At 43.2% G+C, this 23,888-nt stretch overlaps 1 protein-coding gene across 3 annotated transcripts in view; it reads left to right on the top strand.

The window, feature by feature from the left end:
• Plce1 (phospholipase C epsilon 1) overlaps window positions 1-23,888 on the top strand; it is a 269,128-nt gene that overhangs the window by 202,002 nt on the left and 43,238 nt on the right. For all 3 annotated transcript variants that reach the window (XM_057778052.1, XM_057778051.1, XM_057778050.1), the window contains exons 8-16: window positions 6,668-7,343; window positions 9,433-9,615; window positions 10,695-10,812; window positions 11,742-11,850; window positions 14,476-14,598; window positions 14,687-14,823; window positions 17,144-17,382; window positions 19,004-19,065; window positions 19,148-19,313. In XM_057778052.1, coding sequence (XP_057634035.1) covers window positions 6,668-7,343; window positions 9,433-9,615; window positions 10,695-10,812; window positions 11,742-11,850; window positions 14,476-14,598; window positions 14,687-14,823; window positions 17,144-17,382; window positions 19,004-19,065; window positions 19,148-19,313 — 1,813 coding nt within the window. The remainder of the gene's footprint in view (window positions 1-6,667; window positions 7,344-9,432; window positions 9,616-10,694; window positions 10,813-11,741; window positions 11,851-14,475; window positions 14,599-14,686; window positions 14,824-17,143; window positions 17,383-19,003; window positions 19,066-19,147; window positions 19,314-23,888) is intronic.

Below are 23,888 nucleotides of genomic sequence, written 5' to 3'. Positions count from 1 at the left end.
AAGACACACAAACTCTATTCTTTTAAACACTGCTTGGCCCATTTCTGTTTATGTATGTAGCACCCCAAGGTGTGCTTACCGGGAAGATTTTAGCCTACGTCCATCCTGGGTCAGAGCTTTATCGTGTCTGCTCTGGAGAAGAGAGCATGGCGTCTGTCTGGAGTGGGAGAATCATGGCGACTCCTCACTCGGCTTCTTTTTTTCAGCATTCTGTCTGTTTGCTCCACCCACCTAAGGGCTGGCCTATAAATGGGCCAAGACAGTTTCTTTAACTCCTCCATCAGAGGTCGGTCAGCACCTCTGGCTCCTAGAACCTTTTCTTCTGCAAAGATCCCTGAGCCATGTGGGGAGAGAGGAAATGCAGACATTTGGGGCTGGGCTCTCTGATAGCTCTTATTCTCTGCCCGTTATCTAGTTGTGGTTCTCTGAGTTGATTGTTGTCTACCAATGAACTTTGTCTATCAAAGAACTTTTCTGATGAGGGATGAGAGATGTGCTGATCTATGGGTATAGCAATTAGTCATTAACGGAGTTATGGTGCTTGGTTCTCCACTAGGGCCCAGAGGACATCGAATTACTGCTGGGAGGGAAAATGTCAGTTTTCTTCATGGAGTGGCTCCAGGTATATTGAAGCACACTCCGGGGCAGGTGCCACACCTAGGACTAGTTGGCCAACACTAGCCGGTTTAGGGCTTGGGTGGCAAAAATTTGGGTAGGTAGGTGTTGCATGGAGAGCAGGCCCTTGTTCTGTCCTGGCCACCCGGCTAGGTTACACCCAAAATAATCACACAGAAACTGTATTAATTAAATCACTGCCTGGCTCATTATCTCTAACCTCTTATTGGCTAACTCTCACATCTTGATTTAACCCATTTTTACTAATCTGTATATCACCATGAGGCCGTGGCTTACCAGGAAAGATTCAGCATGTCTGATTCTGGCGGCTTCATGGCCTCTCTCCCTCACTCTGCTTTCTTCCTCCCAGAATTCAGTTCTGTCTCCTCCGCCTACCTAAGTTCTGCCCTATCAGCTAGGCCAAGGTAGTTTCTTTATTCATTAACCAATAAAAGCAACACACAAACAGAAGGACCTCCTACACCAGGTAGGGATGTGGAGGAGAATCTGAAAGGACTCAGGAGAGGGCAATGGATATGATCAGAGTACACTGTGTGAAAGTCTCAAAGAATTAACAAAAACATTATTTTAAAAAATAAATAAATACAGGGAAACACAAGGGACAAAAAACAGAGGAGGAAGGTGAAGGGTTAGAATGACTTATTTCTGGAACCTTGGAAATGGGAGAACGTTGGGTATATGCAACAAGGAGAGGATGAGCCAGATTCCTGGAGGTTTTACTTCCTTTGGTTAATGAAGGCACTGAGCCTTTGAGGACAGGCCTCTCATACCTTAGCTTCCCTTCTTTGCACACCAGGGGCCTCTGCTGGCCACACTTAGCTTTGCCGTCTGTAGACTAGGCAGGTTCTCCCATTTCCCCCCAAGAGTCCTCATTTCACACCCCATGTGCTGGCTAATGTTCTAGCTCAGAGGTTCCTCTCAAGTCCACTAGGAGTAGAAGAAACAATCGTTCCACTGAGATTTATACAGGTGGATCTGTCTTTGCGCTTTGATGCATCCCTGCTGGAGGAATGCAACTTTGGATGTCAAGGAGTCTGCTGCAACCTCATGGCAGCTGGGTAGCTCCAGGGGTTGATCTACTTGATGACCTTGGGCTCAAGGCTATTAACATCCAAAATGGTCCTCAGCTCATAAATTCTGCTGCCAGCCACTGAGGGTGATGCTATCTTTTCCTATACACTTCATTTTCTGACCTTCTGCTACCTGTCTGCATTCAGCCCTCTGTTCTCTACAGCTGCCTCCCAAGGTTGTCTCTCACCCTTGTTGCCAGAGCCAGTTACATCTGACTCCTTGGCTTGTGGTTCTTCCCTTGTCTGTAGCTGCCCGGTAGCCAAGTTTTGAAGGACAGACTCCCTTGGGATGGGAGGACCTTTCTGAGTTAGCTGAACTCTCTCCAGCTGCAGACTCTTCCCAGCAAAGAAGTCACTGTCTCAGCAAGACCTACAAGTGTGTCTGAGGCTCATGAGAACCATGGCTTTGTCTATGGGTGGGACTGCCAGTCTCTTCTCTCCAGAGACACTCGGTGATGTCACTTTCCAGATGACATTTCTGTTTCTGCTTCCCTGTGCCAGGGAGCCCCACCGCTGGTGCTGTGTTCTGCAAGGCACTCCTCTTTTCGGTGTGTCGCCTTTCTGTTCCTCTGCACCTTTCAGCATGGATTTCCAAAGATCTTCCTTTTTCTTAGTAATAGTCTTTCTCTTTTCCTGACACCTCTTCCCAGGGTCACGGGGAGGTAGCTTCTATTCAGCCATCTGACGCGGAAGTTACTTCTTGGGAAGTTTTTATTTCCAATTTTCTGTGTATTCCCTTGTCATCTTCCTCGGCATTTAATCATCTATAGTCTAAGAACATTCTCTTCCACTGTCCATTTTCCAGATCCGGTTGTAGACATCCTGAGAATGGGAGAAGAAAACCACAAAGATGCAAATATTTATTTCACACAGCTTGGGAAGACATATTGAAATCCTCACTTTGAGATCTTTGTACCTAAGTAGTGGAAGCGGTTTCCTGGCCCTTAAATGATTGCTACTCTAAAAAGAAGCCCTGAATATACCCGGAGGGTGGGATTTAATAGATGCACTGAAACCAACCCATAAGCAGTTTCCTTATTTACCTCAGTCCAGAGCACCTTGTGAAAATGTCCCATTCAGAGTTTGTCATAGGCAAGTGTTTTGCAGATCCTAAAGGACAAAGGAACTGGGCTTTATTGAGTTTAAAAACAAGAACCTTTAGCCCCTTTTCATGTGGCAATGACCAACTCAGTGAAAAAAGATAAGAAAGGAGGAGAGAGAGGAAAGAGGGAAAAGGTAGAGGGAAGAAGGGAGGGAGGAAGGGAGGGAGGGAGGGAGAGAGGGAGGGAGGAGGGAGAAGAAAGTAGGGTAGCAAGTGGCCTATCTCACAGTCCTTCAATTTACCCAGTGTGCAGGGTGTTAGAATTCCTCTCAAAGCCCTCAGATACTCCTGCCAGAACACTTCATGGGAATACCTGCAGAACCCCAGAAAAGGAGTGGTCTGTGACTGGGGCAGTGACTCAGTTGATAGAGTGTTTGCTATGCTAGCATGAGGAGCTGAGTTCAGAGTCCCCAGCATCCATGGTAAAACAACAAAAATAGCAACATTGTGTGCCTGTAATCCCAGACCCGTCGAACTGGAAGCAGGACAATTCCCAGAACTTACTGACCATCCACTCTAGATAAATTGGTGAACTCTGGGTGTAGTGAGAGACCGTGTCTCAAAGACTAAGGTGGAGCAGTTGACACTCAGTACCAGCCTCTGACCTCTACATCCAAGCCTATGTATGTGCGCACATGCACACACACACACACACACACACAGTCTCAGCAGAAATTGAATAGAATGGAGAAACTACCAAAATGGTGTTGACATCTATAGCATGCTTGTATATCCTTTGTACCAGTGAAGAAGTGCTGCCCAGAAAGCTGCAGTCAGTAGCCTTAGTGATAAAGAGCAGGCCAGGGCATGAGGCTGAGCAGCAACTTCTGCCCAGCAGTATTAAAGACACTTAACTGGGAAGGAGCTAACCCTTGACTCCTCTTCATACCTAGTTCTATGGACTTGGAACAGTTTTCATCTTAGTTGGGATATTGCTGTGATAAAATACCATAACCAAAGCTTAGAGCTTGTAGTCTATTATCTAGGGAATTCAAGGCAGGAACTAACGCAGAGGCAACGGAGGAAACCTTCTTACTGACTCGCCCTTCATAGCTTGCTCACTCTGCTTTCTTATAGCACCCAGGACTACCTTCCCAGGGATGGCACCACCCACAGTTGGACCCTCCCAATTCGTCAAAAAATGTACCACGGTTTGCCCACGGGCCAGTCTGTTGGGGCTGTTTTTTCAACTGAGGTTGGCTCTTCCCAAATGATTCTATCTTGACATAAGATGAGCCAGAACAGGTCTCTTTTGGAAATACATGCTTTTAACTGACTATAGCTGAGGGGAAAATGATAGTTAATGCACAATTTTTTTTAAAAAAAAAAGCAACTTAAGTACAGTAGATTTTTATTACAGGGAACAGGTGTAACAAATCATGTGGTAAAGGTGATTTTCTCCTGTTTTAAAACAAAATTTAGGCTTTATTTCTTGGTGATTCATATTCAAATAGTCATTGTAAATTTGTACAAAGTAATGAATGCTTGCCAAGAAAATATATAAGTAGGTTAACAAACAGCCCTTTTCACCTAAAATAAGATTTTTTTTTCACCAAATATTCCAAGAAAAGTGTTCAGCTCTGGATTTCTGGTTTCTCATGTGGGATGCCATAGAAGCTCTTCAAAAGCCGAGTACAAACCTTCCTTCAGCTTTCATGCCTAAGAGTGAGGTAGTTTCTTTGGTGGTTGACCACATCTCTGATCTTGGTTAACATTGCTTGGTTTCTAAATAAATCTTAATTTTCCATCTTATCCCTTCTCATATACCCACAGAAAACTGTCTCCCAGGAGAATCAGACTCAGCACAAAATCTACTCTCATCTAAGAGACAAAAGATGTCAATAGCTTCCTGCTTGGAATGAATTTATTTCATTACAAATAGTTGTCGGTTTTATTTCATTACAAACAGTTGTCGGTTTTATTTTGGAAATCATCCCTTGGATGAATGCTTTTGAATACCATCTGGCATTAGTTCCTTTTGTATTCTAAAATACAAAGTAATGCCAAGAAAGACAGCTCCCCACAACACAGCCTATGTCATCTCAGGGAAACAAAAACAGCCTCTAAAAAAAGCTGTATCATCTTTTTCTATCTAGATACTTTTTTCATAATACCTGTAGTTTTTCACTGGACAAACTTTCTTAAATTAAAATCATAAATTCTATGTTTAAACTAATAAATTATGTTTTAATCAGTACCGATGCTCACAACCTGAATCTCTTTTAACTTTGTTTGTTTGTTTGTTTGTTTTAAAAATGGATCTTACATTGTAGTTCAGACTGTCCTAGAAGTTACTGTGTAACCCAGATTAGCCTAAAATCATGACAATCCTCCTGCCTTGGTCTCCTTAGTGTTATAATTACTGGTGTCAGCCACCACCACCTCCAGATCCCAGCCTTTTCACTTAAAAATCTACCACCAAGTACTCCGGAAAGAATGTATTAGTGGCCCCAGAGAGAAACTTAGACGTGACCTCCGAGGAAAGTCACTCCATCGGAACAGCTGGCCAGTCAGCCTGGAACAGAGATAGTAGAACAGATTTCAAATGAACAACGCCCAGTCTCTCTGTGTTTAATCATAGTAGTACCTTTTACTGAGAAAAAAAAAATTTGTTTGTTTGATGCCCTCCCCTGCTTTGTGATGTGACCATTTTCTTCCTGCCATTTAGCAAGTAGGTAAGTGGAGAGAGTCTTGGAGTTTGGATGTCTTGGCCAGATCACACAAAATGCAGGTAGCAGATCAACACATCCTTGCCAGGTGACTGCAGAGGAGGATGAGGCAGTGGTGGAGACGCGCATGACCGTTTGCGTCCTTCCGATGTCACAGAGAGAACCTGCAGAGCTGTGCTGCTACCCACGCAAGATTTCCTCTCTTTTTAATTTTCTGTTATAACAGGTGACGTCAAGAAGAGTGCATGAAATTTTATGTCTTTGCACCTAGCACTCATAAACCGGTCTCTAATACCATTCTTCAGTAAAAAAGAAGCAAGGTCATTTGGGTAAATGGCTGAATCTAGGGCTGAAGCGGGGAAGGGTGAGCCTGTGGTCTTATAGTGCTACAACGTAGGACATGATCAAAAGCAGAACAACAAATCACCCAAGCAAACCAACTAGAGTCTACGAAAGAAGCACTGCCAAGGGAGCCCCTAGTGGCCAAAGCAAGTCAAGGAAGGAGTGTTATTACCTACCCAAGGCACCATCTAAATATCCCCAAGGCCATACAGTAAGGAGCTGCTGTGTAAACTTGATGAGGAGGCAAGCATGGGGAGAAGAGATAGGTCTCCCTTGCAAAAGGATTCCAAAAGTGTGATTTATGTAGCTTCTCAATTCCCTAAGAGGTAGGACATAACACCCTTCTCCTTCAGTGTAATATAGACACAGTGACTTGCTTCCAGTTAGTATATATGGAAAGGAACTTTAATTACTACTACTACTAATAATAATATTAATAGAATGGGACACGAGAAACACTACGTCAGTCATGTTTAAGGTCGGCATCAGTGGGTTGCCATGTTGGGAGTATGTGCAGTTTATAAAGGGTGTTAATAATGATACTTTATCTCACCCATCCCCATGATCTTCATCTAATTTTGAGCAAAATGCCAGACAAATCCTAGTCAAAGAACTTTCTACAAAAACTTCGTTGTGCTTCCCCAAACTGTCAAGATGATTAAAAGCCTGCCTATAGTCAGGCATCTTGATAAATATAAGATTGTAGAATATGGTTATAAATAAATTATCCAGCCAGTCGGTGGCTGCACTCCGGAAGCAGAAGCTACTGTGTGTGAAGAAAATTTTGTGTTGGTCCCCTTCTGATTATAAGACAATTTATAAAGTAACGTTTTATCTGTTTTCATCAGGTTTATAATTGGAGATTTGCTGGATTCTGAAAATGATATCTTTGAGAAGTCCAAGGAATGCGACCCTCATGGGTCAGATGAGTCCCAGAAGGCCTTCGACCATGGGACAGAGCTCATCCCGTGGTATGTGCTGTCCATCCAAGCTGATGTGCACCAGTTCCTATTGCAGGGGGCCACTGTTATCCACTATGACCAGGACACACATCTCTCTGCCCGCTGCTTTCTCCAGTTACAGCCTGACAATAGTACCTTAACCTGGGTGAAGCCTCCCACCACCTCCCCAGCCGGTGCCAGACCCAAGCTTGGTATGCTTAGCAATATGTCTGAGCCTGGCAAGTTCCCATCACTAGGCAGTGCTGGGCTGAGTGGCCTGGCCGAGGGAATCCTGGATCTGTTTTCGGTGAAGGCGGTGTACATGGGACACCCAGGCATTGATATACATACTGTGTGTGTTCAGAACAAACTGAGCAGCCTGCTTCTCTCCGAGGCTGGAGTGACCCTGCTCTATGGGCTCCAGACCACCGACAATAGACTCTTGCACTTTGTGGCACCCAAGCACACAGCTAAGATGCTTTTCAGTGGACTGCTGGAGCTCACAACAGCTGTGAGAAAGATCAGGCGGTTCCCTGACCAAAGACAGCAGTGGCTTCGGAAACAGTATGTCAGCCTCTATCAGGTAAGGGATGCGTCCAGCCCTCTCCCTCGAGTAATGCAACCCTCGGGAGCACACAGTTGGTGTTAAAACTACTGGGTTTTCAGACCTGTCGCTTACTCCGTGAAAACTTGGGCAGCTTTCTTTAACCTCCCAGGGCCACAGTTTCCCTGACTGAAAACTGAAAATGAACTGGACTTGTGCATAATTTGTCTCCAAGACTTTTCTGAGCGCATAGCGTGTAAAGACAACGAATAAATGAATATGCATGTCAGTTATTATTTTATATGAAAGCAATGACTGTGGTCATTGCAGTTCTCACGTCTGCAAAAGAAGCCAATTGATCCAGGCATTCACCAACTGAAGGTTTAGCTGAAAGCTCTGTGAGTCAGACATGCAGGCCCACGCCTATCATCCCAACCCTTGGGAGGATGAGGAAAGCTAAAGAGAAGGCTTTGATAACTAATTTATGCAAGCTGGCTTCCCTAGCTTCTTCCGAAAGTATAACCCAAGGGATTTTTAATTAATTAGTATGATGTTTATGCCCCACGCTAAGGGGCCTCCTTAGGAAGGTCACAGGCCACCAGGGGTTTGAAAAAATTTTTGAGGAATTTGTTGAACTCAGCTGCTCATGCGGTCCCTGCGTTGGCTATTTTTCTCACTGCTGTGACAAAAGGCCTGGCCACAGGGACTTACGGATGAAAAGGTTTGCTCGTACTGTCTTCAGGAGGCCTGTGTCAGGTGGGATGATGGTTGTCCATGTTCATTTTCTCAGACCCAGTGATTCTATTCCTGAGTACTGTGGCATGTGTCTGTAGCCTCACCTATTCGGGAGACTGGGGTGAAATCATCATGAGTTGGAAGTTGCCCTGCACAATAGCAGGACTCTGTTTTTAAAACTTCAGGGAGGAAGATTCTGATGGATTTATTTGCCTCATGCATCAATCACTGGTTAAGAGAGTATATTCCACTTTAATTGACAGATCCATCAGTATCAACTGGAAATTGATAAAGTAGAAGTTAAAGAAGGAAGAAATAGATATAAAGGTCGGAGGTGTAAGTCACATTACAGGTAGTCACCTAAAGATTTCTGCATCAAGTATTTATTATTCTCTACCCTGAGACCATAACAGGATGTACAAGGTGGAGTTTGCAGAGTAAGTCATAAAAGCAGATAACCATCAACCATTAGGGTAAAGAAACAAATGTACACAAAAATCTTTATTATCTGCATAGTATTTTCAGTGAATCAAAATCTATTTTAAGGGACAGGAAGGATCATCCAATGTTTAGGGCACTTGCTGCCCTTGCAGAAGGCCCAAGTACAGAACCTAGAATCCATATTAGGAGACTCACAGCTGCCTGCCATTCCAGATCCAGATCCTCTTCTGGCCTGTGGGTCAATGGCACACATGTGCACAAACGCACACACACAAAAATCATTTTTAAATATATTTACAAATACCTTCTTGGAAGTGTAAAGGATGGTTGCCTTTAAAAGGTTACAGTGCACACACATTAAAAATAGATACATAGGTAGGTAGGGTGGTAGATAGATAGATAGATAGATAGATAGATAGATAGATAGATAGATAGATAGATAAAAATAAAGGTTACAGGAAATAATAAATGTAAATAATTTTGAGGGGAATACCAAAGGTTGACCCAGAGCCTCATAGATGCTAGACAGTTTCCTAAGAATTATACTTTGCAGAGTCTTAACGATTTCTGAAGTACATTCTAGACAAGCACTCTACCAACTGAACTCTGCCACCAGCCCCTAATGTGCAGTCTTAATGAATTTTCCCACAGTACTAGTTCCCAAAGACTAGTTCAGAGACTAGGATAGGAAGTGTTTGGTTTGGTTCTTTGTTTTCCTAAAGCTCTTGGGCTAAAGTATATTATTGACCTGGGATGTGATCAGGACAACTGGGGAAACAATCAGCCCACCAACAGAAAGTCCCCAGAGTCCAAACAGAGGTGCACATAGGTGGCCAGATCATGCTTCTTTCTGTAAATGCCTGAGCTTATTCACCTCTGGGAATCAACTGGAACCATTAATATTTACTACCTGTGCTGCTCGCTTGTGTGTTCAGCGTATGGTTCTTTGTAGGAGGATGGTCGGTATGAAGGCCCAACCTTGGCTCATGCTGTGGAGTTGTTTGGTGGCAGACGATGGAACGCTAGAAACCCCAGCCCTGGGATGTCAGCAAAGAATGCTGAGAAGCCCAGCATGCAGAGAAACAACACCCTGGGCATAAGCACCACCAAGAAAAAGAAGAAGATGCTCATGAGGGTAGAGTAACTTTGTTTATTAACCATACCTGGCCTTCTAGGACTACCGTGGGGTCTACACTGTCATAAGCCACGTGAGGTTATTTGAGTTGTGGACAAGAAAAATCACGAAACAATGGTTACAAGAACTTACCATGTACCCCACAGGTGCCAGGGTCAGTGTCAGAAATCAGGCAAGGAGAAGGCTCCAAGGAAAAACCAAGGACCTTAAAAGTCTGCATTGGCTCAAACCCAGTGCATGGTAAATGTGAGTCATTGTTAAGTCACCTGCAAAGAGCTATATCAGTAGAGAAGTGAGAACCACAAGGGAGAGGCAGGCAGTAAGGAAGGACCTCAGAGTGGCTGGCACACGGTGGGTCTTGAAATGTGCCCGGGAGGTTTCCAAACACAACACAAAGGAAAGCATCGGCCACAGGGGAAGCAGCAGAGAGGCTAAAAGGCTTTGCTTATTCTGCTCACATACAGAAGTGTGTGAAAGGCTAGGGCACCATTTCTGTGGTGGGTAAAGAGGGACTGGAAAAGAAAACAGGAGCAGGCATGGTGGCTCACTCATGTAATCCCAACGTAGCGAGGCTGGGGCAGGAGGATTGCAGTAAGTTCAGGCTACAGAGTAAGACATTTGTCTCCAAATAAAATCACCCCCCAATAAAATCAGAGAGATCACATTCTGAAGATCCACAATGTCAAAAACATAGTAGCACTGTATATTGTTGGCTATATTTTCGTTATGACATAATGTATTTCTTTCATAGCTATCTAAAACAGTCCTGTGCTTTGCTCATGAAGATTCACAGAACTTCATTGCTTCTTATTGTGTCTGTTCCCAGAGATTCCAGGAGTGTGTGTGGGGGGGGGGGGGTTAGCCTCCTTTTCTTGGGGGACACTGTTTCACACTGAAGAGCACACTGGATAAAATGACTTGAGGTCACCTGGAGAGCCTTAGCGTAGTTCTTTTCTGGTCTCACTAGGTGAGACAAGATTGAAGGACCTAGGTCAGAAAACAGAAACCCACCTGAACTAAACAAAGCCTTGTGGGAGAGCGATATAGTCCAGCAGCCATGGTAAGGTTTCTATTCCCAGGGAGAGAGTGGAGAGGCAACTGACGACGAGATGGTGACCCGCAAGGCCAAGATGTACAGGGAGTGTCGAAGCCGGAGCGGTTCTGACCCCCAGGACGTGAACGAGCAAGAAGAGTTGGGTAATGCACTGTGCTCACATCTGAACCTTTTCGTTTTACTTTTATGGGAAAAAAAAAAAAAACAAACAGATTTGGCTTTTTGCTGTGATTTTTATTTGATATTATGGGAATTCCTTTTTTTACATCTCTTTAAAAACTTTTTGTGTGTGCACACACGGCCTCTCCAGAGGCCAGAAGAAGGCACCAGATCCCCTGGAGCTGGAGTTACAGGCCGTTATGAAATGCCTGATGTTGGGTGCTAGAAATGGAACTTGAGTCCCCTGTAAGACCTGCAAGTGCTCCTAATTTCTGAGCCACCTCTTAAGCCCCTGCTGGGACTCCTTCATCCTGAGAATTACTTGTCTTGATGAGATGTAAAACCTGAGAGGCATTTCTACAAGCACACTCTACTTGAAGGAAAATCCTCCTTAACTTGCCATTACTGGTAGATAATATTAGTTATCCAGGGTACAACTGACTGGGTATTAGTGCTTTTAAAAATATGCCTGGATACTGCACGTACTGGCTTTGTGGAAGCCTAGGCAGTTTGGATGCTCACCTTACTAGACCTGGATGGAGGTGTGTGTGGGGGGGGTCCTTGGACTTCCCACAGGGCAGGGAATCCTGATTGCTCTTTGGGCTGACGAGGGAAGGGGACTTGATCGGGGGAGGGGGAGGGAAATGGGAGGCAGTGGAGGGGAGGAGGCAGAAATCTAAATAAATATGCCTGGATGTCACAACCACGCCCATGATCGAGTCATTTCTATAGTCTTTGCCGAGGCCTTGGGCATCTGTGTAGTTTTTTAAGCTCCCAGGTTAACTTGTAGCCAGCTGAGAACCCACCAGATTAGCCCATCCATCAAAGTATTCAGATGTTTCTTATATAAAACTCAGTTGTGTGGAAAGTGGGCGCTAAGTCATCACCTCTTTTTTTTTCTTCATCCCTGCAGAAGCCAATGTCATCACTAACCCTCCCAACCCCCTCCATTCTAGAAGAGCTCACTCTTTGACCACGGCTGGATCCCCCAACTCGGCTACCGGGATGTCATCTCCCATCAGGCCAGTCTCCTCCCCTGTGCTGTCTTCTTCAAACAAGAGTCCGTCCAGGTGGGGCCTTACCATGATGAAACGGGGAATCCCCATGTCACCCCAGCTGTGCCCATCTCTAGTTCTAACTCATAGTTAAACTGAAAAAAAAAAAAAACCCTAATTGAAAATGATTCTGACTTTCCTGATTCTGTCATCATAGTTTCTCATACTGCTATCGTCCCTACTCACTGTTGGAGAGAGCAGTTCTTCCGAGGTCCGAGGAAGTAATAAAAAGCCAAGCAGTGATTCTCTAGGTCAGCTCCATCTAGTTGGCTAGCCACTGATCACCTAGAGGCCTTTAACATCAAGCTTCAATTATTCAAAATGAAATTAAATTGGACAATCCGTTCCTGGATCACATCTTAATTGCACCCCAGGTGGCTAAAGGCTCCTGAGCTGACCCCTGAAGCTAAAGAACATGGATGTCACTGCAGCACACTCTATCGGGTAGTCCCATTCAAGGGAACAATGAAGTGAGTGTCCGCCGCCGGACCTTGCTGATAGTGAAACACAAGTCACGCTTTTTGACTTGCGGTAGAAGTTATGCTTGCCTGGAGAAATAAGTGCAAGTATTGCAATGGGTTAGATATCTTTACCTAAACCCAAAGCTGGGTTTGTTGCAAATGATGGTATAAGGACCAGAGACTTTTAAAAAACCTCTGCCTTTGCTGATCATGACAGCGCTTGTCTTTTAATCTTAGCTGTTGAGAGGTAGGATGACCTCTGTGAATTGGAGGCTAGGCTGGCCTGCATAGTTAGTACCAGGCCTGCCTGAGCTGCACAGTGAGACCCCGTCTCAAAAACAAACAAACAAAATCTACATCTTAGAACCAGGAGTAATAATAAGATGAAAAGGGACGAAAGAGAGCCGAGATGCCACTCCATACAGAGCAGCTAAGGAAATGCGGAAGATCCAGGCAGAACCAATGGAAAGCAGGTCCTGCTCCCTGTGCCACAAAGGCTCAGCAGACAGACATTGGCTTTGGAAGCGTTCGTTTCAGCACACACTGTGCACATGTGCACAGACGCAGACACGTCCTAATTGCTCTCATGAGTCATGCTATTGGTAAGAACTCCACGGTAAATTCTCTTCTAAAGGGACGAGTTCCCTCACACTCTGAGTGACAATCTTTATCTTTAGCCTTTGTGCCTTCAGTCCCACAGTTAGTAAAGATGGGCCAAAGGCTGGACGGCCCTCTTTATTGCTCTTGAAACTGTTCTATAAATTCAGATTTATAGTAAAACTGAAAATAGTTTATCCTTTATACTTTCAGCCCATGCTGGAACCTAAATACATAAAATATATAAAATAGTGTATTTGCCTTTTATTTAAGTCACTTGTGAGCAGAGAAAGGCAGAGAAGAGTGATAAAGGGAAGTCTTTTGGAGGAGAAACTAGCTCACATACCAGGTCTAAAGTGAAAGGCTCAGTCCCAGGGTGCAGGGCCAGTCTGTACTTACAATTTTAGGATGGAAGGAAGGAAGGAAGTAGAAGTAACACCAGCCTAAATTGTGTTTAAGGACAAAGAGAGACTGAGCCCCTTGAGACAGAGAGACAGCCCCATAGCTGAGGGTGGAACTGGAAAAGAGGAAGACAGGAAACTCACTCATGTAATTAATTGCAGTGTGTTTCAATGATAAAGAACTATTCATGTCTTCCTGAACTTGTACCCTAAGCTGCCCGCACCCAGCTGGAAATCCTTCCGTTTGTGGTGCTCTCCCACCCAGAGAGGTGACCGGCAGATCCTAACTCTCAATATTTTCAGTGCATGAACACTGGGAGCAGAATTAAAAGTAGACTCACTGCTCGGTGCTTTTGTATTTTCTTACAAATTAACACTTAAAATATTCCCCTGCACTCCCCCAAATCTAAGCCTTCCTCACAAAAAATAAAAAAGAGAAAGAGATATTACGTTAATTGATTTGACTTAAAACCATCATCAAAACATTTCTTCTACTACTTTGAGTAATCCACACAGAAAATAAAGAGTGTGGTAAAATGGCCAGACTGCATATTTGCCTGAGAGCGATGATATTTTTATGGTGAATGGATGCAGCCTTGGAAGAAGGTGCAGAGGGGCTCCGAGGCGGGGTTGGCTTCTTTCCATTCTTAATATTTTTCTGACTCACATTTTCCATTAATATTAAAAGCTTTTCCCTGTTTTCATTGAAGAACTGGTTAAAAAAGGAAAAAGAAAGACACTGGCGCATTTCAAAACTTGCCTCCTGGATGTGTTTGCATAGTTTAGAATACAGAGAAGAACATGAACGATTTCCCACAAATTACGAACGAGGAATTTGGGGATCCTTTTTTTTTTAACATGACTTTTCCCTAGACACACTGAATTTGGGAGATTCCCCCCGATTTATCGATTTGTGCTTGAATATTAGCCCCACTGTTTTGTCCCAACTGAGTAAACGAGGAACACCGTTACCGGTACATCTTTATTACCTGTGAGATGATGTTGATTAAGGGAAATAAAAGGAGTCTGGGATATAGTATCATTTCCCTTCTTGTTCAGATTGCCGTCAGAGACTGTGGAGGCAGAATGACTCGGAGTATGCACTTTCCAGTGACAGCCATGTTTCTCCGCAGTGCTTGGAGCAGCAGCAGCTGGCATGGGCGGATCAAAGGCGGGATGAAGGGTTTCCAGAGCTTTATGGTTTCAGACAGTAACATGAGCTTCATTGAATTCGTCGAGCTGTTCAAATCATTCAGGTAGGACGCGGGCTTCCTTCTCACTCTTTCTCCAGCCCACACCGAGATGACAGCTCTAAATGGGAGATGTTCTCTCTTCTCCTTTCAGCGTAAGGAGCCGCAAGGACCTGAAGGACATTTTTGACATCTACTCTGTGCCCTGCAATCGGTCTGCCTCTGAGTCAGCCCCCCTGTACACCAACCTGACCATTGAAGAAAACACCAATGACCTTCAGCCTGACCTAGGTTGGTCTAACAATTTAGGACTTCCCTTTGGGAGCTTTCTCTTCAAAAACCAAGGTGGAAGATTCAGTGACACACACGTTCAGCCTGTTACTCACGGTTTGCCATTACCTGGAGTTCTTTGAAAGACTGAGAGTTGTTTCCAAGGTCATTTGACAGTAAGGGGTAGGCAGGAACTGTAAGAAATCCATTGTCACATGATTCTTTTGGCACTTAGTTGAAACTGGGGTGTTTAACAAAGAATGCCTTCTTTCTGGTCATTCTGACAACCTTGCTTCCTTTCCCAACCATTTCCAAATGTCTATAAAGTTTGGACTGGGTCTTAACTGAGAAACACCAGTATCTATGCTACCCATAGGTAAGTGCTTACTCAGGCCCAAGGAGTGATTGTGTGTCCTTTGTCAAAGGGAGTCTTTGGTCACCTCAACATAGCACTCCTGTCTGAACATCAAGGATGTTTTTCCTTCTTTGTAAACCAAAATTCCCCCTTTATCCTACTTATACCATATAGTCACCCATAAATTTTTAAGCCTATCATTTTTCTCCTAAATTCTTGACAGAACTATAACCACTAAAGAGTGCACACACATGAGTGTGCTTATACGCATACATACACACACACTACCCTTTTTCGTGTACTTACTTCATAATTACTTATAAATTTATATTGTCTTTATTAACTATTGTAGAGCTTGCAAAACATGCATACCTACCAACTAACCTCAAGTAATTACGTCTTTTAAATCATCACTTTTTATCATATAGACCCCTTATAGGTGTGTGGAAAATGGGAAGAAATCATAGCCTTCCCATACACTGGCCCCCTGCACACCTGTGTGGATATCTGGGCACACAAACTTTCCCTGTTTGTGATGCCCTGCACTAGTAAAATTCAGTCATTACAATCCGGTCACTATCAATCCATACTGTGGCTGGAATCTGTGGTTTTTTTTAAGAGTTGTACACTCCGTGGGTTCTACGGACAGTGACATGTATACACGGCAGTAGTAGGCAGAACAGCTTTGCCGCCCTGACAATCTCTGTCCGACCTTTTCAGCTTCTCCTCCTCCCCTGAAAGCCCCTGGCTGTCACCAGTTTTCTTACTATTCCATAACTGTGCTTTTGCCAGGATATAACATACCCCTGGAATCCAACAGCATGTGGTCTTTTAGGGTAACTTTTTTTTTCCACTGGGCAATGTGCATTTACATTGCTCTCTCTTTTTTCAAGTCAATGGCTAATTTGTTTTTAAATTGAACAATATTCCATTGTGTAGATATGCTGTTATCAACATTTGTATGCATGTAGGTATGTTTTATAATCTTTTGGTTAAGTACCTAGAAGTGCTAGATTCTATGGTAAGCCTCTGTATCGCTTTGAAAGAAATTGCCACATTGTCTTCCCAAATGGCTAAAATTGAAATAACCAGCCCTGCCAAGTTTCTCCAAATGGGGAGCAATGAGACACTTAGAACACTTCTGGTTAAAATGTAAAATGACAGTGGTGGCTTCTTGTTGAACTAAACATACTCTTTACATAGAATTTAACTCTTTGACCATTCGCCAAAATTAATTTTATTTTTTTTGTTCTTCTACATATTATACTTATTGTTCAAGAGTTTCTATTACCAAAATAAATTTTAAAATGATATTGATGCAAAATCTACATATAGATGTTCATAATTACAAATTTAGAAAATACAGAAAAGCTTTATGAGTGTGTTTCTTTGGTCTCTACAAAAAAAAAAAAAAAAAAAAAAAGCAGTTATTCTCAAAACAAAACCAAAACCTGGCCGGAAAGATGTTGTAGAGTTAAAAAAATATTGCTGACCTTCCAGAGAACCCAAGCTCAGTATCCAGTACCCATATCACATGGTTCATGTAGCTCTAGGCCTAAGGGCTCTGACACCCTAGCCTCCAAGGGCCCCTGCCCTCACATGTACATACCCGCCCACAAACACACGTGCACATAGTTTTAAATCTTTTTTTTTTAATCTGAATTTGGGCTAGATGTCATAGTGCACAACTTTAATCCCAGCACTCAAGAGGCAGAAGCAGGTGGATCTCTGTGAGTCTGAGGCCAGCCTGGTCTACATAGTGACTTCCAAGCTAAGCATCTTTCTAGCCCCTGGGTTCTTTTATTTATCCATTGATTCGTTTTTGTTTTGCTGGTTTTGGGAAGCCAGCAGCACACACTGACTCTGGCACCTTATTTAACAGATTAGGGCTTCACCAGGGCATTGGCTCTGTAATGTCGTTATCTCCAGGTGAACTCTGTCAAAGGGCCTCTGGATAATCAATTGCTGCGGGTGGCTGTGTTTCAGATTTGCTGACCAGAAACGTCTCAGACTTGGGGCTGTTCATTAAGAGTAAACAGCAGCTTTCCGACAACCAGAGGCAGATATCCGATGCCATTGCAGCTGCCAGCATTGTGACCAACGGCACTGGGATTGAGAGCACATCCCTGGGCATATTCGGGGTTGGCATACTCCAGCTCAATGATTTCCTGGTGAATTGCCAAGGAGAACACTGCACGTACGACGAAATTCTCAGCATCATCCAGGTACCATGTGTAGGGCACGTCTCTGACTGATCTCATTTGATGCTAAGCGTTTTCTTCTGTTTACACTTGTTCCCAAAGCCTTCTTTCTGATCTGGGGTCCAAATAGAGTTTCTTTCGATCCATAGGTATTCTTCTTTATCATATAATTAACATGGGTCCTAGGGCATCTCTGATGCAATGACAATTACAAAGAATTTGTGCCCTAGTCCTTCTTGCTGTTCTAACACAGGCAACAGTCTATATTTTCAGCCTGTCACTTCACACCTAATTTTTAGCTCCCACTGCAATCTGTGTGCAAGAGCTGGGAAGACAGTACTGGATAAATGTTCATTCTTCTGTGCATCTTACATTCTGGTCTATAAGGTAAACAATAAGAAATACGTAATTTCAAGAATAAGTTTGTTTTTATTTGGGGCTGGAGAGATGGCTCAGAGGTTAAGAGCATTGCCTGCTCTTCCAAAGGTCCTGAGTTCAATTCCCAGCAACCACATGGTGGCTCATAACCATCTGTAATGGGGTCTGGTGCTCTCTTCTGGCCAGCAGGCATATACACAGACAGAATATTGTATACATAATAAATAAATATTTAAAAAAAAAAGTTTGTTTTTATTTTTTTCAAATTGAGCAGGGTAGGGATAGCAGGAAGGCTAAGCTGGAGAGGGCATTTGGGCTGAGCTCTGAGTGAGTTAAGTCCTTTGAAGTTCTGAGGGAAGAGGGTTCTCAGAGAAACATAAGCACCCAGCTCAAACCCTGGGGTAGGAGCGAACTGGGGACTTATGAAGAGCATCAAAAAAAAAAAAAAAAACTAGTTTAGTCAGAGACCGGCAGGACTGGCAGATGTGATTTCGGGCAGGTATCCAAAGACCAGCTCATCTAGGGCTTTTAGACCACAGAACGGATGGAGGTTGTCCGTGTGAAACGGGAAGCTTGGGGAAAGTTTAAGCAGGAGGGTGCATGATTTATGCTCCAAGAGGTCACTGTGAGCCCACTTGGGAATAAACTGTGCTGATGAAGGATGGGGACTGGTGAGCGGTGGAAACTGCCCCCGGAGCCTAGGCAAGAGAAGGTAGCAGTTTAGCAGGTGGCATCTATAGGGAGTGAAACTTTACTGTGGCAGGGTCATACACAGCAGAATGAGGTTAGTCTTCTGGTTGGGAATCCATGGAGTAGCTGGGTAACCTTTAGATTTAACCGCTAAAGATGCTAAAACTGGGGGTGCACTGTGGCTCAGTTGAGCGCATGTTTGGTAGGGGGTGCGCCAAAAGAATCAGCTCTTCCTCCCCCCCACTGCTGGTACATAGCTGCCATTATTATCCTCATCTTCACCTCATTAATACACAGTGGTTTAGAACAAATCAGCCTTATTCTTTTCTCTTGCTCCCTTTTTTCTCTTAAATAAATATGCTTGGTATAATAAACTCCCATATAATAAATATTTTCTTTTGGACTAAAAACTACATCTTACCACTACATAACTAAATTAGTTCAAATATTTGGTTTAGATGTTTCCTAATGAAAACAGAACAGCTTTTTTTTAAAAAAAAAAAAAAATGATGTGGTGTTATTTCCCCCTTCTTAGTTTTCTTTACCTAAAACATGCCTTTATTTCAATCCCTTGCAGAAATTCGAGCCTAGCGTCAGCATGTGTCATCAGGGCCTAATGTCGTTTGAAGGGTTTGCAAGGTAACTCTTCAGATCCCCTTTGCGCAGCATTTAAGGGCACAGACTGCCCTTGCGCAGCCTTCAGACAATGTGTCTCATCCAGGTTTCTGATGGATAAAGACAATTTCGCCTCAAGAAATGACGAATCACAGGAGAGCAAGAAAGAGCTGCAGCTACCCCTCTCGTACTATTACATTGAATCTTCACACAACACCTACCTCACAGGCCATCAGCTCAAGGGAGAGTCCTCTGTGGAGCTCTACAGCCAGGTACGGAGAGAGGGTGCTGATGGCGTGTGGCCGTCATGAGGCTTTCTTATCATGTAGCCCCCAAGTCACAAAAACTCACCCCCAGACTCCTTTGGAGAGCTTGTAATCTGTGCTGTGAAATCCGAACCGCTGTCACGTGTGGGGGAACAGGCTATACACACGGGGGATCTTTTCTTTGCTTCTTCCTGCCGTTTGTTTGTTTGTTTGTTTGTTTGTTTGTTTGTTTGTTTTTCCCTCTGTCTAGACTTACCCTTCATAGTAGGCAAAGGAAAAAGAAAGCATTTGTTTGAGACTCACAGCTTTTAGATCTTAGTCAGATCCACTCCTACTAAAATTAAATTTTCCCATGGGAAAGCTATCCAATCATTTCACTAAATGCTAAATAAATCCATATATTGCGGTGGGAAAGCATAGTAGAAATGCAACCTTCTTGCAGAGTTAATCCCAAAATGTTGTTTGTTTTGTTTTGCTTTGCAATTTGTTAGACAATCAACCCATCCCTATGGCAACCAACTAGAGAAAAAGCTGCACAGACTGGAGGCACTTTCCTGCAGGCTGAAATTCATGGGAACACTCTGGGAACCAGTGGGCTTCCTGGAGTGGGAAAAGCACATCCTTTGACCTGACCAGCCAGCTCTCGGTCATTTACATGCCTGTCTCTGTTACACTGCCCGCAGCTTCCTCCTCCAGTGTCTCTTTTCTCAACTCCTCCCAGAGGTCAGAAAAGAGCCAGGTTAGGCCCAGGGAATGGAAGCGTGTGGTTCTATGCTGGTGGATGCGAGTTTGGAAACTGTGATTACATTGTGCTCGCACAACCCCAGCCAGCAGCAGTGAGGTTCCTTTGTTCTCCAGATTAGTCCAGTATTCATGCTATAGACTATGACACAGTTTTTCATAGAATGTGTGTTTTACTCTCCGAATTCTAAGGAATCTTTATAATGAAATGGAAATGTGCTCTTAGTGTAGTGGCTTCAGCACGGGACTCTGTCAGGGGCGCTCAGCTGCTTGTACTGAGATGACAAAGCCGCAGCTAGAAGGCTCTGTACCCTGGCAAGCGTACCGGCCAGTCTTCTGTGTGCTTCACATGTTGGCCATTTATTTGCACAAAGGTCTCCAAAGTCAAAAAAATGTTTGTGGATCCAGTGAGCTGGCTCAGTGAGTTAAGACACTTGCCACCAAACCTTATGACAGAGTTCAGACCCTGGAACCCACAAGGTGGAAGGAAAGAACTCCTGCAAATTGTCCTCTGACCTCCATACATGCCATGACGTTCATATGTGCGCACACACACACACACACTCACAAATCAGTTAATAAATAAATGTAAATTGTAAAGTTTAAAATCCATTGTTCTGTGGCTAATATATGTGTGTATATCTTCATATCTAAAATGTTCTCTATATTTTATATGTACATACACATGACATATTCATAGTTATATCTATATCTATGTATATAGTGGAATTTGGGGGGTCACTTACATATGCTATCATATCACCTGCAAATAGCAATACTTTGATTTCTTCCTTTGCAACTTGTGTCCCCTTGATCTTCTTCATTTGCCTTATGCTCCGGCTAGAACTTCAAGTACTATACCGAATAGATATGGAGAGACTGGCAAACCTTGTTTTGTTCATGATTTTAGTGAAACTGCTTTGAATTGCTCTGTTTTACTTGATGTTGGCTATGGGCTTGCTGTAAACTGTCCCTTGCATCCCTAACCTCTCCAGGACTTTTATCACAAAGAGGTGTTGAATTTTGTCAATGACATTTACTGTATATAATGAGATGATCATGTGAATTTTTCTTTCATGTGTTTATATGGTAGATTGCATTTACTGATTTTCATATATTAAAACATCTGTGTATCTCGGGGATAAAGCCTACTTGCTCATGATGGTTGATCTTTTTGATACATTCTTGGGTTCAGTTTGCAAGTACATTATTGAGCATTTTTGCATCTGTGTTCATGAGGGAAATTCTCTATGGTCTATAATTATTTTTCTTTGTTGAGCTTTTATGTGGTTTGGGTATCAGGGTGACTGTGGTCTCATGAGATGAAATGGGCAATGTCCCTTCTGTTTCTATTTTGTGGACTATTTTGAGGAGTGTTGGTGTTAACTATTCTTTGAAAATCTGGTAGAATTCTGTGCTAAAACTGTCTGACCCTGGCTTTTTCTGGGGTGGGGGAGACTTTTAATGATTACTTCTATTTCAATAGGGGTTACAGGTCCACTTAAATTGTTTATCTGATCTTGATCAGACTTTGGTAACTATCAAGAAAATTATTCATGTATTTTAGATTTTCCAATTTGATGGAGTACAGGTTTTTAAAAATATGTCCTTAGGATTCTCCAGGTTTCCTTGGTGTCTGTTGTTATGTCCTCCTTTTCATTTCTGATTTTTTTTTTAATCTGAATATTCTCTCTCCATCTTCTGGTTAGTTTGAATATGGGTTTTTCTATCTTGGTTTTCTTAATGAACAAACTCTCTGTTTCATTGAATCTTGTATTGTTCTCCTTGTTTCTATTTTATTGATTTCAGCCCTGAGTTTAAGTATTTCCTGCAGTTTACTCCTCTTGGGTGAGCTTGCTTCTTTTTGTTCTAGAGCTTTCAGGTGTGCTGTTAAGTCGCTAGTGTGGAATCTCTCCAATTTCTTCATGTGGGCACCTGGTGCTATGAACTTTCCTCTTAGCGCTGCCTTTTTGTGTCTCATAAGTTTGGGTAGTCATTTTCATTAAATTCTAGAAAGTCTTTAATTTCTTTATTTCTGTCTTGATCCATTTTCATTCAGTAGAGAGTTGTTCCAATATCCATGAGTCTGTAAACTTTCTGTTGTTTCTATTTTTGATATCCAATGTTAATCTATGGTCGTCTGATATGATACAGGAAGTTATTTCAGTTTTCTTGTATCTGTTGAGACTTGCTTTGTGTTTAAACATGGTCAGTTTGGAGAAAGTTCCATGAGGTATTGAGAAGAAAGTACTTCTTTTGTTTTGGGTGGAATAATCTGTAAATATTTGTTAGGTTTGTTTGGTTTGTAATATCTGTTTGCTCCAGTATTTCTCTGTTTAGCTTTTGTCTGGATGACCTGTCCATTGGTTACAGTGGGTATTGAAATCCCCACTGTCAATGCTTGAAAGTCAGTGTGTGATTTGAGCTGTAGTAGTGCTTATTTTACAAACTTGGGTGCCTTGTGTTTGGGGCATAGATGTTAACAACTGAGCTGTCATCTTGGTGAAACTTTCCTCTGTACTTCATGTTCGAAATCCTAAATTTTTCAGTTCCTGAACTCCCTCAGTTTGAGTTGTTGTTTTTTTTTTTAAAAAAAAAAAAAAAAAAAAAAACTCTATTTCTAATTTCAGGTCTTAAACAGTTTTACTTATTTTTTTACATTGTTTTTGTATATTTTCCTGGCTTTCTTTAAGGAATTCATTAATTTCCTCCTTAAGGACCTCCATAATCTTCATTAAATTGGTTTTAAGGTTTATATTTTTCTTATGCCTCAGCTTCTGAATATTGGAGTATTCAGAACCTGCCGTGGCAGGTTAGCTAGGCCATAGCGGGGACATGTCACCCCGACTGTAATTGATTGTGTTTTTATGCTGGCGCCTAAGAATCTCGGTGTGAGCTGCTGATAGATCTAGGTGCTGATTTCTGAGTTTGTCTTTATTCAGTGGGTGGTTTATTCCTTGGTTTCTGTTTCTCCTCTGGATTTTTAAAGCCTGTGATTGCCTATTTTCCTGGTCTGTTCAGCTGGTGTGTTCACAGGGAATGCCTGCTGGTGTGGGAGGCAGGGTAGCTGGGATGAGTTGGGGAAGGAAGGCTGGAGGGAGATCTTCCGATCCCTTGGGGACTGGGACACAGAGGAAAGGGAGACTGCAGCAGGTTTCCAGCAACAGAGCTGGATGAGACTGAGGTGATTAGATTTCAGGAGCTGTAGGAGAGGTGTGGCTTTGCCTGAAGTCTACTTGTTCCCGCCGCCGTGGGAAGAGCAGCCCTTGGGATAGCAGGAGGTGCCTGCTGGAGTTGGGGTCTGGGACAAAGCAACAAGTTGGGGAAGGAAGGTTAGGAGGAGATGGTTTATGGGATTCATAGGAGAGGTGGGCAGGGATGCGGGAAAGCTGCAGCTGGCATTCTGTTGCAGTGCTAGGGAGGAGACTGGGGGATTAGATCTGGTGGAACAGAGAGAGAGGAGAAGGGCTGTGGCTTACTGCTGGAGTTGCTGGAGTGAGGGGGTGGAGGTTAGAAAGGGGTGGTCTGTGGCCTCCACAGGAGATGCGGGCACTGGGGAAGGAAGAGTGCAGCTGGTGTTCAGTTGCAGCATTAGGGACAAGTCTGGGGGATTGCATGTGGAAGAACACGGCGGGGGGTGGGGGGAGCCTTTAATTTTAAGATATTTCATTTCAAAGAACGAAAGATACTTTTAAAAAGAAAAGAGAGAGAGATGACATGTTCTTACACCCCCTTTACATTCCAACAGTCTTCATTTCTGGTAAACACTTTTTTCACATTGATTGGTTCTCTCCATCCCTGAGCCCGTATTAATTATGATCTTTGACCCAAAAATGCCAA

This window comes from Chionomys nivalis, chromosome 8 (assembly GCF_950005125.1).
Source record: "Chionomys nivalis chromosome 8, mChiNiv1.1, whole genome shotgun sequence".
Taxonomy (NCBI): domain Eukaryota; kingdom Metazoa; phylum Chordata; class Mammalia; order Rodentia; family Cricetidae; genus Chionomys; species Chionomys nivalis.
The sequence above is the reverse complement of the archived record's forward strand: the minus strand, read 5'-3'. Positions and strand labels throughout refer to the sequence as shown.